The 17050-nt window shown below is 36.6% G+C and overlaps 3 protein-coding genes across 4 annotated transcripts; 2 read left to right on the top strand and 1 right to left on the bottom strand.

Moving 5' to 3' along the window:
• The first annotated feature begins 550 nt into the window (after positions 1–550).
• On the top strand, positions 551–4614 carry LOC108339636 (54S ribosomal protein L24, mitochondrial-like). 2 transcript variants are annotated; one of them, XM_052878338.1, is made up of 4 exons: positions 563–727; positions 912–1121; positions 2935–3356; positions 4496–4614. In XM_052878338.1, exons 2-3 carry the CDS (start codon positions 925–927, stop codon positions 3353–3355), a joined length of 618 nt encoding a protein of 205 aa, XP_052734298.1. In that variant the 5' UTR covers positions 563–727; positions 912–924; the 3' UTR covers position 3356; positions 4496–4614. The 2 variants fall into 2 exon arrangements, with proteins under 2 accessions (XP_017432299.1, XP_052734298.1); XM_017576810.2 differs by lacking the exon at positions 4496–4614 and having other exon boundaries at positions 551–727; positions 2935–3541.
• LOC108339042 (exonuclease V, chloroplastic) lies at positions 4184–8460 on the bottom strand. The gene is made up of 7 exons (XM_052878336.1): positions 8003–8460; positions 7794–7898; positions 6466–6587; positions 5604–5753; positions 5351–5504; positions 4973–5049; positions 4184–4674 (listed from the first exon to the last, which is right to left on the bottom strand). Exons 1-7 carry the CDS (start codon positions 8339–8341, stop codon positions 4428–4430), a joined length of 1194 nt encoding a protein of 397 aa, XP_052734296.1. The 5' UTR covers positions 8342–8460; the 3' UTR covers positions 4184–4427.
• A 3647-nt stretch (positions 8461–12107) lies between these two features.
• Positions 12108–15241, top strand: LOC108318729 (vicilin-like seed storage protein At2g28490). The gene is made up of 5 exons (XM_017556244.2): positions 12108–12517; positions 12965–13146; positions 13254–13334; positions 13769–14173; positions 14614–15241. The coding sequence occupies exons 1-5, from the start codon at positions 12157–12159 to the stop codon at positions 14998–15000; spliced, it is 1416 nt and encodes a 471-aa protein (XP_017411733.2). The 5' UTR covers positions 12108–12156; the 3' UTR covers positions 15001–15241.
• The last annotated feature ends 1809 nt before the right edge of the window (positions 15242–17050 follow it).

Genomic DNA, 17050 nt, shown 5'->3' with positions numbered 1-17050 from the left:
TTCTGTCTTGAATGTTTTGTACGTTCGATTGTCTTTCTGTTGCAATGATCATCCATGTGGATGTGAGCAGAAGGAGACGAGCTGCTGGAAGAAGCGCTGGAAGAAGAAAACTTAGTCGAGGTAGAAGTTAAGACCGAACAGTAGAACCGTTTGGTCAGTATTATAGTTTGATAGTAAGGTGATCGTTCGATCACCTTTTTCCTTTTCTTTTGCAAGACCGTTCGATATAATTCTTTTGTAAACCGTTCGGTCAGAATTGCACTCCTGTACAGCTTTAAATTTTTTGTCTTTCTTTGTAAGGTCGTTCGGCCACAAGCGTACTTCTCTTTTAACGTAAGACTGATCTGTAATATTATTTAACGTGATTATTCTTTATGAATGAGTTAATGAATTAGACTGTATTTTTGAGATGTTACAAAACTTAATTAAATATGTTAATTATAACATTTTGTTTTATATTTATTTCTCTAAATATGTCATTCTTTATTCAATGTTGCCTTTTATTTTTGGTCTACGTAAATATGTTATTTTTTATTTTAATTTTCACTCCGCTCCCGTGCAGATTCAATGTAGCGGGTTGGGCCGGGTACGAAGAAACTTCCCTCAATACGGTACCGTTTCATAGGTTACATTCTTTCCCTTCTTTTGCTCTGTTCAAAGACACTCCAAGTAACGGTGGCGACGATCGGTGGTGACGGCGGCGGAACCCTGTTCAGTGACCAACAACGTAATCTGTTATTATTTATTCTTTTGATTACTTCGTCTGGTTCCTCGTTTCGTTACGCACGCTATTCTCCAATATTTTCGAATGACCGAATATAAAATTCCGCTAATAGGAAATAATCTCGTGCAATTCGTGTGGTTTATCTTTTAAGCTTTTCAATCTTACTAAAGTGTTTTCCTCGGTGCAGAGTGATAGAGAAAATGGCGTTCAGAGGAAAAGAAATGATGAAGAAAATTCTGAAGACGGTGGGAGAGAATGGTTTGAATAAAAGAGATAAGGAAACGTTGGAGAAATGCATGCCTCGAAGCAAGGTTGTGATGAATCGCGCAAAACGTGGTCTCTTTGCCGGGCGACACATTCAGTTTGGAAATTGTGTCAGTGAAGATGGCGGTAACAAGTTTGTATCCACTTCTCCGCATATTTTTTTTATTTTGGTGTTAGTTTCTTCTGGTACGAGTCATAACGAAAAGTTTCATGTTGTAGCTTCTGGTGTTAGATCTATGTTTGCGGTTTCTTTTGTTTTATAACTGTGTTAAGTTACTTTTTGAAATGGAGTTAGTTGAATAATATGGATTGAATGGTGATGGGCTCATTATGGTCCCAATTTCTTTCAGCTCAAAGGCCAACGTGTAGTTAATTTTTCTCTAACTCTATCAATTTCTGAGCATATTTTCCCCCATTGAAGTAATAAATTATACATTTCACGTTGTAATGGGAACTCTATGGAAGAGGGGATAGCTCCAGTTGAAGAAGTCAAATGTAATACTTAGAGTTGTTCTTGGTTGATGTTTTGGATGAAGCTATTTGTAGGTAAAAGAATAGAACAATTTGAAGGGGTGAAGAGATTGAGGGATAAAGAGGATAAGGTATCCTAATTAGATTAACTACAAAAGCTAAAGCATTGATACAAATGCAGCTTTCCAGAACTTTTCTAGTTTCAATCCCTCAAAGGATGTAAGATCCTCACAATCTGCAACGAAGTAGAGCCGTGAAAATATTCCTGCCCTGAAAATCTGACTGCCTAAAACCTTCTCCACAAACGACCTTGGGTTTCTCTTTAACTAGGGCACACCACAGAACAGTGTATGAAGTACACTGTTGCTATATTTTGTTCAACTTGTTCCTGACAAATCCTCTTGCTCCAATATCTGTCTCCATCAATGTTTCCCCAAGAACTACCGAAATACATGTTCAGAAACATAATTGGCTGTTGTGCAATGTAAAACTTACTGTGCATTTTAGTAACTGGTTAGTCAACTTTTTTGCATCCATCATGATGAGCGTGTTGTTAATTCTATGCCTATGATTATGCCTGTTGTTTATAATCCTTAAGTAAGTACTATGACAGTGGTCAATGCTATTAATTCCGAGCTATATTGCTTGCATGAAGACTGGAATTGTTTTTCCAATCCTCTATCCTTTGCATGGGAGGCTAGCTTCCTTGCATCCCCCAGCTCAGTGGGTAGCTGTTTTTTCTAGAAGAGGGATTCTCTAGACTAGGCTCTCTGTTTTTCCTTATTGCTCTGTTTTATGCTTCCATTGCATAACCCCTTTGTTAAAATTTTCAACAGTATAAATAAAGGATAACGTTCTGGATTAAAAAATGTGAGAGTAATGAGCTAATCATCTTTGGATTCCTAAAAGTTGGATGGGTAAAGAGAGATGATTGATTTGCAAGTTGCCTCTGCACTTGTTTAGTACTGGAATCTGTGAAATTCCATTTTCCATGGAGGCAGGTTGCAATCATTAATTTAAACTGTCAATTTCTTGGACTCTCCATGGATCCAACTTTGGCAAAGCTTTCTTTGTCGACCCTTTTTTCAGTGATTATAATTCTGATTGAGTTCTATAATGTACTGATTATTTACCTGTTCCAGTCATTGTTTATATCAATTACCATTGTTGAAAACTTGGTCTACAAAATTCTTTAGTCTGAGATGTTAAATAATGAAATTAGTGATTTCTTGATGGTCAACACTAATTATGTTTGGAACTATATGTCCTGTTAACAGTTGCTAATATTTGCCACACCAAATATGGAATGCAAAAGTTCTTTTTGTAGTATGTGCAATATCTCCCGCACGATAGTTATGGGTTCAATCTCTTTGTTGTTTGTTGGTTGTACACTTTTATGTCAGTAAGTTCTTTTACCATTTAAATATGTTAGAGAGAATGAAGTATTGATGTTCTTTCTCTAATGCTTTTGACAGGACAAGGAGAACTTGGAAACCGAATGTGCAGGAAAAGCGGCTCTTCAGCTACATCCTAGATCGTCACGTTCGTGTTAAAGTGACCACACATGCCATCCGATGCATAGACAAGGCAGGTGGGATTGATGAGTACTTGCTGAAAACTCCTTATCACAAGATGGACACTGAAATGGGCATTCTCTGGAAGGCAAAAATTGAGAAATTGTATGAAGAGCTTGGCCAAAAGGAGGTTGTATTCTTTTCACCTGAGGCTGAAGCGAAGTTTGAGCAGGACTTTAAAGATTTGAAACTGTCTGAAAGGGAAGCACGAAAGGAGGTTAGAAGAAAGATGTACACTGGGATGAGCAAGCACGAACGGGTTCCCATTTCGTATATCTTAGCTTCTGACAAGCTCAAAGCTGGAAGCGTTGTTTCTAATTAATGTATGTTGTGTCAACTGATACTTGCGGTGTAAGCTTTATTAGCTCAGAGTGTGAAAAATCTGTTATTTGATTTTTGCATCATAGTGGTTTCTTCAGAGATTCTTGTTGAAAAGCTATAAACTTTGGGTAGTGAAAAGCATAATCTATTATGTCAAAATAATAATATAGTTCAATTTTTCTAGCGAGACTGTATTTCCCGAGGTGCAACTAGGTAGAAATCAATACAAAGGGTAGTGTTCTCACGTTATTTCTTGCTTTTCATTTTTCACATTTTGAAACCTTCTGGTCTGTGCTGCATACTTGCAATGTACCAAAGTCAGGTTGGATATTGATAGGAGCTTGGATTTAGAACAGAATTCATGGAGACTGGTTCTTAAGGAGAACCTCTAGGTTTTGAGCGATCTGAACACCCATTATATATATGTCATTTCACTACCTAATTCACAACCAAAAAATGGAGTTTCCTGCTGCAGCTTCCATTTTATTAACACTGTTTTCATATACCGCAAGAAATTGTAGTTAATATGCTTATAAGACCAGTACAATTATATATAGGCATAGTTTTTCCGTAATGTTGTTTGATTCCCAGGTTTCCCCCTTTTACTTCTGTTCGATGTTTCAGTCTAACTTTCTTTCTGCCTTTTGTAGTGGTAAACTAGTGGTTAATAACACCCCTCTGCTAAAGGACCATCTTTTGAAATTTGTGGTATAACTGAAAAACTTTTTATCTTCATTCTGTTGTTAGATATTTAGCAACAATGTTATAAATAAATAGCTTTTTTTTTCCTTTGAAAATTGAAAGGATGAAGACTATCTTTACAGTGATGTTCCAAATAAAAACCATCTTTCTATTTTATACAAGATGAGAATGTAATAGATAGCTGCCAAATAATTGACATTCGGTTACAACTTACAACAACAGTGTTTTATGCATGAATAAAATAATGCCTACTGTAAACCTACCCAGGCGTTTACCACAAGCTCTGGTAAAATACCAAGCTTTTCTTATGGAAGGCTTTCACCATTATTGATGCAGGTAACAATAACATTAGAGAGTCTGCATTATGATATCTAGCCTTCTTTGATGTTTAAATCATTGCTTTTAGGTCCCATCGTTTCTTTACTACCATTGTATGCAGGACAGACAGGAGCAAATTGACAGTAACCACATTTCCAGCGTTCATCTTCAGGAGGGTAAGTTGCTTCTTGTTCTCCAAGCCAAAACTCAAGACACGAGCGAATTTGATTCGTTAGCCAATCATGATCATATGTGAATTTATCTTCACCAAGCAATGAATGATCTTTCTGATACTCATATCTGACATAGACCACACACAACCATAGAATAAGGGCTCATGTAGTGCAAACAAACTGCTAGTCATTCTGACTGGCAAATTTATTAACATTATGATCTATAACTATTTCTTGCCTTTCAAAATCTGGGTCAAACTTTCAAGCTTTTTACTCAAAATGTGTGTGCATGTATGTGATTAGGTGAGTCAGTAAGTAGTACACTTCTTCAGAAATTTAAATTGAATAGGGGTTAATATTATAAACATTCCACTTAAAAATCATATTTATTGAAAGCTATCACGAGTTGGCTCAGAGATGCATACCTCAACAAGAGCTGATCATGAGCAGGGGCCAGCATCCTACATGTATTTCTGTAATATCTTACCACATCATCCAAAGTCTGCATTTTCCAATAACGAAATAAGGAAAGAAAATTATGTAAAAGCCATGCCGCAACTGCTAATTAGCTGAAACTTTTATAGCAGAAATCATAATGTAAAAAATCACCTACCGATTGTGGATAAAACAAAATACTAAATGTAAAACTTCTATAGCAGAATATTTTCATAGTGTAAAAAAATCACTTTTTGATTGCGGATGAAAACTACAAACTCAATGGAAAATTTTTTTATAATATAATCAATCTTACTTAAAGAGAACACTGCCTCCCCCTCCCAAACACATTCTAATCAAGCACTTACCGAAGCAGAAAATCCAGAGTCAGCACTTGTCACTTTTAGATCTTCACATAGATTATGTTGAGGGTTTAAGCCAAAATAAGTGAAAAAAATATTAGATGGAAAATTATCAGCAACCAAATTGTCCCACAAATACTTATAGCACATCAATTGAAGCCTGCCAAAATTAAGAACATAGTAAAGATTCAATCCAATGCAATGTGATTCAATTTCACCTCCAAGAGAATGAAATAAAATGGTAGAAGAATAATCAAACCTTCCATTTCTTCGTTGCGGTTCAGCAGGAAGCGTATCTCGGGCGCGAGTCTTTGTGTCAATTAGTATTGGATTATGATCATTTTGTTTTAATGGCATCCGAATCTCATCAATGACTCCCACCATCCATATATCTTCTGCAAAGCCTATTCTGATATCAGAAGAGTAGTCCATCATCATCACAACTGCTCCAAATCCCACCAATGAAGGGTTGAGCAAATTTCAAGTAAATTCTAAACTGTAACCAGTAACATTAAAAAAAATTATTTGCTATAAAATATGATACCAGATCTTAATAAACTGTAACGAGTAGATTAAAAACTTTATTGGCTACAAAATGTGACAATAGATTCGCCGGTTTAATGCATTTAAACAAATACAAGTTGGAGCATCATCATTGACTGCATAAATAAATAAGTACTAACAACTTAAAGAGATTTCATTAGGAACCTACACCAACTTTTCTCTTGTATGTAACTGCTGAAAGAGTCAAAAGATGTTTCAAATTCTAAGTCCAAGAAGATAACCAGTGATTAGACAAGTAATTTCCTACCTTTTTAGAGACTTGGCAATCAGTTAAAAGCTGTAAAACAACTACTTTTCTTTCAAAAAAAGTTATAATATTTCTAATAAACTCTCAAAACAATTCATAGTTTAGTGATTCTTCTATCACTTACAAATTGGCAGTGGGTGTAGTTCATAACAATCACTACAATAGGTTCGATCCAACATATGCCATTATCCAAATTTAAGTCCTCTCAGGGAGAGGTACACTAAAGTTATGTTAGAAAAGAACACTTTCACAAGCTTTGTGAAAACCGATGAGAACATGAAGATTTACTCATAAAATGTCATCAACTTACACTGGCAGTTCACGAGTCATTCCTTCAAATAATAGTTGATTAACACCATTTATAAAATTAAGAAACTTCAGGGCCCACAAATCTTCTTGATATTTGATCTTCACTTCCACCCGTTTCAAAACCTGCACTAGATAAATTATTGGAAGAAGCACTTGAGGTTTAAACACCAGAAATACAAAAACACGATACAGTTATAGAGTGAGCACATAATGCCTGCTAAATATAACTGATAAAAAGATATAGATAACATCGAAACAATACTTATCTAATGGACACGTGCTCATGCAAGAAATGCTCACAAAATACAGAATATCATATCAGATGATGGAATGCTCCTAACAGTGTCAACAAATTTCAACTACTCAAAAACTTAGGAGAACATCCAACAGATGTGGATACATCTCACCACCAGGCTTCAACTCTGAGGTTTTTTACTACTAAAAATAAAACCTGACTAAGAATTGAATTGATTAAAATATTTATTCTAGAATTTAATCATAATACATATCAGTGTAAAAAAAAATTTTACAAAGAAAAAAAAACATTTTTACATTCACAGTGCAAACTTTTTATACTGTGATCCAATCATGACTGTCATGTATGATACGGTTTTGTATCAAGAGTTTAAAAGGCATATCCTGCCATGAAAAATTTCATAGACAATTTTGGTTTGACTTTTAAGGTAAGGCGTAATTAGATGTTTGTGCAGTGTTTTAACGTATGACTAACTAAAAATACATGTAAATATCTTTACACTTGAAGTGCACATATCATGCTAAAAATCTTCAATTTGAGTTGGGTTATGTATGTGTCAGATACTAGGATATCTATCAATTAAATTTATAACAATAATTTAAAATTTTTTATTTTGACATCATTTAATACATATTATTTCGTTTAATGCATATTATTTTAATTTGGATTTACTTCATTTTTTTAATTATTTTACTATTTTCAAAATAAATATATGGGTGGATCATGTTCGTAGGTATTTTCACATATAATTATAAATCTTAACTTCCAATTGGATTGACTTTCCATAAATATTTACAGAACAAGAAAAATATATAAAAACGAATATATTCCTGCACATAACTTAAAAAGTAAGATTTATGACAAGCTAAATACTAAAGTTTATACAAATTATCCCAGATTTAGAATGATAATTTCAGGGAGGAAATTATTTCTTTTTTTTTTGTTCTTTTACAAAGAAGCATAGCACAGAACATGCCCTTGAATTACATTGAGAAGTAAAAGAGGAGCATGTAACGTAAGAAGATGAAGCAAGAAGTTGAATGAATGATGAAAAAAACAAGATATGATATGACCTCTTGTTCAAGCTTCGCATGGCGAGCGATGCCTGCTCTCATTGCTTGATTAACCTTTCTCCCTCCAAGAAGCAGAGAAAACTCCATTTGTTTTGGACACCATTCCTATCACACAACATTCAATAATAAATACACACTAACCCAATTTCCTCAAAACACACAAAATTCATGATAGCAAAAACCCAATTAGAAAACACGAAAATTGATACCGTAGAAGTAATATCCGTTACGGACAAACCCCGTCTGTTCCTGAAGCGGCGAAGAAAGGAATCAGAAAGAGTGTGATTTCTCTTGCGAGGGGGTAAGTCCTCAATATCACTGCCACTCGATAAGCTTCTTTTGGACACGACGGTAATGGATAAAGCATTATTGTGAAGGGGTGATTTTGAAGGGGACGAAGAACAAGAAGAAGAACGAATTGCGGAGCAAGTACGAGTGGAAGCGAAGGCCAAAGCAGCTTCAATGAAAGCCATTTCGTCGTCGCTGATAATTTCGATGGGAATATGATTTGGATTCTGGTCCTCCGAGGAAGATGATGTTTCAGCCATGTTAGTGTCGTGACCGTTCAAAACGCCGCGTTTTGGGGTTCCGATTGCTTCGCTTCTTGTTCAACTTTCGCACAAGATTCAAGCTTTCACGTAACGTATCTCTTGCTCTTTCACTAAATAAAAATACCAACTTTTTTTTTATTAAATTGTAAAGAATCTGACCTTTATAATGTGTAATAGTTAACTTCATAAAATAATTCTGTATAAAAATATAACATATTCAAAAATTGTCTTCAACTTCTTAAATCTAATGTTCAAATATTTCAAAGACCAAATTCAGTTATAAAAAATGTTTAAATATTAAACGTATTGTTTTTAATTTAAAAGGTTAAAATGAATATTTAAACTTGAAAAACTAAAAATGAATTTTTAAATTTAAAAGGCTAGATCCTTATTTTTACATAATTGTTCTAATTAGATTCTTTACAGTAAAATTGGACTAACAATTTAAAATATTATTTACGTGGTACGGTGATATTAGTTTTTTAAATGACATGATAAATTGTCAGATAGTTATAGACGTGAATTTTTGTTTTTTTTTAAATTAAAAAAAAATTGAGAAAAATTAATTAAACTTAATTATTTCAAAAAAGGTTTAATACGTATTTTGGTCCCTCTTTTCGTAAGGTCTGTTCAAATTGGTCCTACTTTTTTTCAAAAGTTCACTAAGATCCCACTTTTCGCAAAAACGATGCACGTTAGTCCTTTTTTAGGTTTAATACGTATTTTGGTCCCTCTTTTCGTAGGGTCTGTTCAAATTGGTCCTACTTTTTTTCAAAAGTTCCCTATTTTGATCCCTATTTTGATCCCTCTTAGTGAACTTTTCGTATTTTGGTGAGCTGTACATTTTTCGTTGAGGTGAACTTTTGAGGGATCAAAATGTACAGCTCACCAAAATACGAAAAGTTCACTAAGAGGGATCAAAATAGGGATCAAAATAGGGAACTTTTGAAAAAAAGTAGGACCAATTTGAACAGACCCTACGAAAAGAGGGACCAAAATACGTATTAAACCTAAAAAAGGACTAACGTGCATCGTTTTTGCGAAAAGTGGGATCTTAGTGAACTTTTGAAAAAAAGTAGGACCAATTTGAACAGACCCTACGAAAAGAGGGACCAAAATACGTATTAAACCTTTCAAAAAATTAGGGATTTTCACTTGCTATAGCCATTATCCTTCTCTCTCAATTCTTTTGTACTACTATTTTTACCTTGCACAAGCCATCGTTAACCACCATTTTCATCACCCTCACAACTCGCAAAAACTCATAAAACTAGGAAGCCATTATCCATATACCTATATATTATCATTTAAATCACACTTTTCTAAAACTAATATAATTGTCAAATTTTACATTTAAAAACTTATTTAAAAAAAATGAATTTAGGACAAAAGCACAACATAATACATTATAGAACTAATTGGTTTATTGGTTAAAAAAATGTACATAATACAGTGACTGATGTTTTATTTTAAGGGTTAAATATGTTTTTCGTCCCTTAAGTATCACACGATTTTGGTTTTAGTCCCTACTTGAAACTTTGATCGTTTTTAGTCCTCATGATTTTGAAACTCTTACTATTAGTCCTTAAAATTGGATGGTGTTAACTTTTGTTTGACGTGGCTCATGGCCAGCCCACGTGTCATGCAACCTGACTACTTTTAATTGAGGTGGCAATAAAGGTGTGGTGGTCGTTCGGCCTGGTGGGTGGTCGGCCACTCAATCTGGTAGTCGGCATGGTGGTCTTTGTCCATAACCCTTCGGTCTTTTTCCAACACCGTTTGGTCTTTCGTATATTGCACTCCATCCGTTACCATAACCGTTCGGTCTTTGCCCAATACCGTTCGGTCTTTTGCCAACACCGTTCGGTCTTTGCCCAATATCATTCGGTCTTTGCCCAATACTGTTCGGTCTTTTTCCAACACCGTCCGGTCTTTGTCCAATATCGTTCTGTCATTCATATATTGAACCTGTCACCATAACCCGTCACCAGGCCGACCGACCACCAGACATTGTGGCCGACTATCCACTAAACCGACCAACCACCACACCTTTACTGCCACATCAATTAAAAGTAATCAGGGAAGATGACATCACACGTGGGGGCAGGCCGTTAGCCACGTCAAACAAAAGTTAACGCCGTCCAATTTTAAGGACTAATAGTAAAAGTTTCAAAACTATAAAGACTAAAAACCATCAAAGTTTCGAGTAGGAACTAAAACCAAAATCGTGTGATACTTAAGGTACGAAAAACATATTTAACTCTTTTTTTAATGGTTTAAACCTTCGGTTGGTCCTCGTATTTATATGGAAATCTCAAATGGGTCATCGTTTTTTTTTCGGTCTCAATTGGGTCATATTTTTTGTAAAAATGAGCAAATTTTACCCTAACCGTTAAGTTGTTCCAAACGGCGTTAAATTAGGTTGAGCTGTATTTTTTGCATTGATGGCGTGGCATTATGCATTTAATTGAATGGGTGATGTGTTTTAAAATCATCAAATCTCGTGGCTACAGTGCTTCTTCTTCCTCCAACTGATCACCTTTCACCTCTTCCGCTCCTCTGCCCAAGCTGCTTCGTTCCCACTCCTACCTTCAAACCCTCACTGAGGTGCCTGGACTAAACTTGAGGTGACATCCAGCTATCTTCACGCACCCAGCAGCAGCGTCAACCCACGCGGACAGCAAGTGTCACGGTCTTGGTCCAAGGCAGAAGCAATGGAGGGTAGCGTCAAAAAGAAAAAAAAAAGGGCTTTTGGCTGGAAAAAAACGAGCACGCAGCAGACGCCAAGAAAAAAAAACAATTCATTTCTCCATTTATGAAGAGCCCACGGACGAGGTGATGAGTGAGCAGTCCAGCAAGGATTGGGGAAAGAAAGGGGTAATTGAAAGAGAAGGGTCCAGCCGCCACTGGGGGGCTTCACGGGTGTTTTCATTTTTTTTGGAGAAAAGCATGGATTGAGTAGAAGAGTGCACGGCGCCTGGGAGGCATCTTCTTCATTTTAAGGGTTGCTCCAGCTGCCACGGATAAGAGGAGTACATTCGGAAGAAAGACAGATACATCATAGAAACTGCATCAGTTGACAGCCTAGAGCATCCCCGACCAACATCGAAGGCGGAAGTAGAAGGCCAAACATCGGCGATGGCGGTGGAATCCTTGTGCGTCCACGGGAAGAGTCTCTTGGAGGAATCCTTGTCCGAACAACGACGTTTCTATTCCAGATTGGGGTTTCTGTTCTCACATGACGACAACGTTTTTGAGAGGGAGAAAGGGTGTGTCTGGGGAGTGAGGGCTAGAGGGTGGGAGTGGGAAGAAAACAACTTGGGCGGAGGAGCGAAAAAGATGAAAGGTGATCAGTGATTGGAGGAAGAAGAAGCACTGTAGCCACGGAGATCTGTTGATTTTAAAACACATCACCCATTCAATTAAATTCAATTAAATGTATAATGTCACGCCATCAATGCAAAAAATACAGCTCAACCTAATTTAACATCGTTTGGAACAACTTAACGGTTAGGGTAAAATTTGTTCATTTTTACAAAAAATATGACCCAATTGAGACAAAAAAAAACGATGACCCATTTGAGATTTCTATATAAATACGAGGACGGTTTAAACCTTTTTTAATCGATAATTTTTACTTGTTGTTAGTTTTGGTTATTGAAAAGAATTGAATCTGAAAGTTGGAGGGAAATAATAAGAAACATTGATGTCAGAATTTTTGGAGCAGACATTGTGTGTGTCTCTTTGATCCGATGTTACTAAAACTCAAGTTGTCTACACATTACATCGCCAGCAATCCCTCCAAGTTCCACATGGATGACACGTGTGTCTCTGTATTTTCTTCACACTCAAAAACCACCTCTTTCTTTCATCTTCCACCTCAAATTGCATCTGTAATGGGAAACACAACTACCCTTTTGTTCTTCCTCTCAGTTCTTCTGTGCCATGGAGCAATGGCCATCCCTGAAGGTGAAGAAGACAACTTGTTCTTGATGCATAAACCTAAGAGAATGGTGAAGACTGATGCAGGGGAAATGCGTGTGCTGAAAACCCAAAGTGGTTGTAGGAGGCTTTTAGATAGGCACATGCACATTGCCTTCATCACTATGGAACCAAACTCCTTGTTCGTCCCTCACTACCTTGACTCCAATCTCATCATATTCATCCATAAAGGTATTAGTACCATTTCTCAAATCCCACATTTTTTCATCCTAAATCATATAAAGGAACTGCAAAATATCAACAAGACCAGATAAACGTCATAACCCCCTTTAAGTAATCCAGTGAAAGATTTGATTTTGGAGATGATTAGTATGTGTGGTAACTTTGTTTGATTCTCAGAAGTTAAATTGATCATGGGGATGAAAAATATGTATAGTAACAGTAAAAGCTTTTATACTGACTTAGGTCACAACTAGACACTTAATTCTGATGCAACATTAGTGTGGTAGACCATTAATATCATCTCAAAACTTCACTTTATTATAATGTATTGAAGCTGTGAGATTATCATATTGTTCAGTTAAACTACTTTGATTATGCTCTAAACATTAGATTGAAAAATGCATCAAACATTATCTCCTTACAGAAACTGCTAGTTAAGTTTGAAATTTTCTGCAGGAGAAGCAAATTTGGGATTCATATATGATGATGAACTGGTGGAAAGGAGATTGAAGGCAGGGGATGTGTATGTGATTCCATCAGGTTCAGCATTTTATTTTGTGAACATGGAGGAAGGTCAGAGACTTCACATCATCTGCAGCATTGACCCTTCTACAAGTTTGGGATTAGATACCTTCCATGTACATGCATCCATCACAATTTCACATCTTTCACTATACTTTCATTTTGGATTTGTGCCATCTTGTGACTAAGCTTTTACACTCTTCAATTTGCCTTGGCCATGCAGTCTTTCTATATTGGTGGAGGAGCCAATTCACACTCACTGCTTTCTGAATTCGGACCAGCTATTCTTGAAACTGCATTTAATGTAAGCTGATACAGTCATGAGTTTCAATGGCATGCAGGACCATGTATTTGTTTTTTTACTCTGGTTCAATCAGAAATCATTCTTCATAAAAGTTATCATTTGTTATACATGATTGATATGTGATTGAATATGGTATTAAAAAATATTTCTTCACACTGTAAGTGCATGACAGTAACAAAAAAAATTATATGATTATCTAATCACAAATTAACATGTTTAGTGTGGTAAGTTCATTGATTTTTTTTCGTAAAATAGTTTTAAAAGGCACATCAGCCATAATTTTTTATTGACTGATAGTGAATATTAAGCTGAATGCGCATAGAAATCAAACTCTATTGTATTCTACAGTGATATATATCATGCATTTGCATTATATAAAACCAGAACAATACACAGAAATAGTAATAAATTTCCTTAATCAATTGTCATTATAGGAATCAAGAATGGAGGTTGAAAGTATCTTTTATAAGGAACTAGATGGGCCAATCATGTACATGGATGATTCTCATGCACCTAGCTTAGGGACTAAATTCCTTAAACTGAAGAAGGAAGAAAAAGAGCAACAACAACTGGACAAAATGCTGCAAGACCAAGAAGAAGAAAAAGAAGAGAAGAAGCAAACAAGTAGTTCATGGGAAAAACTCTTGGACAATGTATTTGGCAAGGTGAATGAGAAGACAGAGAGCAAAAACAGTGTTGATTGGAGCAAGGCAACAAATCTCTATGACAAAATATCTGATTTCAGAAACGATTATGGTTGGAGCAAGGCACTGGATGGAGTGCAGTATTCTCCACTCACCAAACCTGACACTGGCCTTTTCTATGTCTATCTCAAAGCTGTATGCCTGCAGTATTTAAAATTTGGATTTTGTCATTGTGTCTTCAAAATATATACACGAATTTTGATGTTTTAAAACTGTGAATCTATTTTTAATCCTCAGCAAAGGACATAAAAACAACAGAGAATCCAAATTCGTACTTGTTGACATTCTTAGTAACAAATTTCAAATTTTGGTTTAGTTTAGCATTTGAATATCCATAAAACTCAACTCAGTTCTTTTAGTTCCTTTGGTTGTTCTGCAATCAGAATTGATAATCATCCTGATAAAAGGTTTACAACATTACATGTAGTTTATACTAAGTTATGTACTATTGGAGAACAACACAGATAATACTTGTACAGAACTATAGTATAGTTATATAGTACTATAGATATGTTTTGTCCTAACAATTCATGTAGGTTGATTGAGATGTTGTCACATGGACTTTTGATGAACAGGGATCCATGTTGGGACCTCATGTGAATGCAAGGGCATCTGAGTATACCATAGTGCTGAAGGGCTGTGGGGAGCTTCATATAGTGTATCCAAATGGAAGCAAAGCAATTAGCACTGAAATCAAACAGGGGGACGTGTTTGTTGTTCCAAAATCACTCCCCTTTTGTCAAATAGCATCAAGGGATGGACCCTTAGAGTTCTTTGGCTTCTCTACCTCTGCCAAAGAGAACAAGCCACTGTTTCTGGCTGGCTCTGTGTCAATTCTTAGGACCATGCTGGGGCCTCAGCTTGCGGCGGCGCTTGGGGTGAGTGTAGACACTTTGCGGCGTGCCCTTGATCCTCAGGATGAACTTGTGATCTTTCCGTCAACATGGTCTGAACCACCATAAGATCCATGGTAGAAGAAGTTGGAAGAAGAAGAGCAAGAACAAGTACACATGCTGCTAAAGGCTATCAGAAGCTTTGCTAATTATATGGTTTTGAATGCATTTTAAGAGATCATTTGCTTTGAAATATGCTTGTGGTAGTGGTAGAGTATCTAGAGGAACTCTGTTTTGAGTTTTGTGTTGCGTTTGTTTGGTTGAGATGTGTGTGTTAGTGTTCTCAAATTCTCTTCTGCATTGCTTTCAATTCATTCATGTGTGCTTTCTGAAAGAGCTGGTTTTTGCTTTTCTGTTCATGCACCTGCATTATTGAGCTTTTGATTCTGATAAATATGACTTGTACACAACTTTTTTTCTTTTTATTTGAATGTGTATTATAAAATATGAAAAAATTATTTTACATTAAAAACATCTCTGTGACAGTAATGATATTTATGTAGAAAAAAAATTACACTATTTTCTTTTATATAATGTGTGTATTAATATTATTAGTCTTCACGGTAGAAGTAAAATATGATAAAAGAAATGATTAAATATGTTTTTTATCTTAAAAGTGAAAATTAGATTAGAATTAGTTTTTCGAAACTTTAATCCAACTTAGCTATTTAATTTTAAAATGTGTGAATTTAAAGACAGAGTATTTGAGTGACTTATGTTTCGGTGTACATTTTCTTGTGTGTCTCTGTTGCTCCTGGATATCTGGGATGCTTGCATTTCTTCAACTGTTGTCCTTCGTATTCACCAAAGGAGGGGGAGGTACCTGCAAAGATACTCCGACGTTCAAGTCAGATATGAGTTATGGAGCTGAAGCTCAGAAGAGAGTAATTGGATACTGCTCTGAAGTATTATTCAGGATCTCTAGAGCATAAAGAGAACGTACCTGGACTTGGGTCCTGTCACTGTATTTATAAAGAATAAAAATAACCACCTTACCTAAAAGTGTGGTTAGTGGCTTTGACTGATATTTTAACTGTCTAAAATATCTAAGATATTTATGTTATTACATAAATATCCTTACTACATAACATGCCCCCCAAGTCCGAGTTAACCGGTGACGTGGTAACTATAGGACTTATGAGTTTGAGGGAGGCTGTCTTTGCTGTAATTAGAGAGCGTGTTCCTGGTCATTGCTCATGTGTGGATTGAACGTGACCGAGTGGTTGAATTTGATGGACCAAAAGGAGGCGAAGCCAAATGGCAAAAAGCTGGAACAAGTGAGGCCGAACGTGAGGATACGTATGACCGAGCGGTAGAGGCCGAGTGGCATGCGAGGCCGATCATGAGGACGCTCTTTGACAATTGAATGTTGAGCGTTGAGGCCGAACGACTGACTGAGTGGACGCTCGCTGACAATTGAATGTCGAGCGTTGAAGCCGAACGACTGACTGAGTGGACGTTCGTTGATAATCGAATGTCGAGCGTTGAGGCCGAACGACTGACTGAGTGGACGCTCGCTGACAATTGAATGTCGAGCGTTGAAGCCGAACGACTGACTGAGTGGACGTTCGTTGATAATCGAATGTCGAGCGTTGAGGCCGAACGACTGACTGAGTGGACGCTCGCTGACAATTGAATGTCGAGCGTTGAAGCCGAACGTGAGGATACGTATGACCGAGCGGTAGAGGCCGAGTGGCATGCGAGGCCGATCATGAGGACGCTCTTTGAGAATTGAATGTTGAGCGTTGAGGCCGAACGACTGACTGAGTGGACGTTCGTTGATAATCGAATGTCGAGCGTTGAGGCCGAACGACTGACTGAGTGGACGTTCGTTGATAATCGAATGTCGAGCGTTGAAGCCGAACGACTGACTGAGTGGACGCTCGTTGACAATCGAATGTCGAGCGTTGAGGCCGAACGACTGACCGAGTGGACGCTCGTTGACAATTGAATGTCGAGCGTTGAAGTCGAACGACTGACTGAGTGGACGCTCGTTGACAATTGAATGTCGAGCGTTGAAGCTGAACGACTGACTGAGTGGACGCTCGTTGACAATTGAATGTCGAGCGTTGAGATCAAATGACGAACGCCTTCGATGTTGAACGACAGATTCTTTGAA

The sequence above is a fragment of the Vigna angularis genome, chromosome 5, assembly GCF_016808095.1.
Source record: "Vigna angularis cultivar LongXiaoDou No.4 chromosome 5, ASM1680809v1, whole genome shotgun sequence".
Lineage (NCBI taxonomy): Eukaryota > Viridiplantae > Streptophyta > Magnoliopsida > Fabales > Fabaceae > Vigna > Vigna angularis.
The sequence above is the reverse complement of the archived record's forward strand: the minus strand, read 5'-3'. Positions and strand labels throughout refer to the sequence as shown.

Bases quoted from the DNA above. Each gene is read 5' to 3' on its own strand.
- LOC108339042 (XM_052878336.1), bottom strand. From the start codon at position 8,341: ATGGCTGAAACATCATCTTCCTCGGAGGACCAGAATCCAAATCATATT. The intron at 7,899-8,002 runs GTATCAATTTTC...GTTGTGTGATAG, and splicing joins TAACGGATATTACTTCTACG to GAATGGTGTCCAAAACAAAT. The intron at 5,754-6,465 runs GTAAGTTGATGA...TTCTGATATCAG, and splicing joins ATGACTCGTGAACTGCCAGT to AATAGGCTTTGCAGAAGATA.
- LOC108318729 (XM_017556244.2), top strand. From the start codon at position 12,157: ATGGATGACACGTGTGTCTCTGTATTTTCTTCACACTCAAAAACCACC. The intron at 13,335-13,768 runs GTAAGCTGATAC...TTGTCATTATAG, and splicing joins TTCTTGAAACTGCATTTAAT to GAATCAAGAATGGAGGTTGA. The intron at 14,174-14,613 runs GTATGCCTGCAG...TTTGATGAACAG, and splicing joins TCTATGTCTATCTCAAAGCT to GGATCCATGTTGGGACCTCA.
- LOC108339636 (XM_052878338.1), top strand. From the start codon at position 925: ATGGCGTTCAGAGGAAAAGAAATGATGAAGAAAATTCTGAAGACGGTG. The intron at 1,122-2,934 runs GTTTGTATCCAC...TGCTTTTGACAG, and splicing joins AGTGAAGATGGCGGTAACAA to GACAAGGAGAACTTGGAAAC.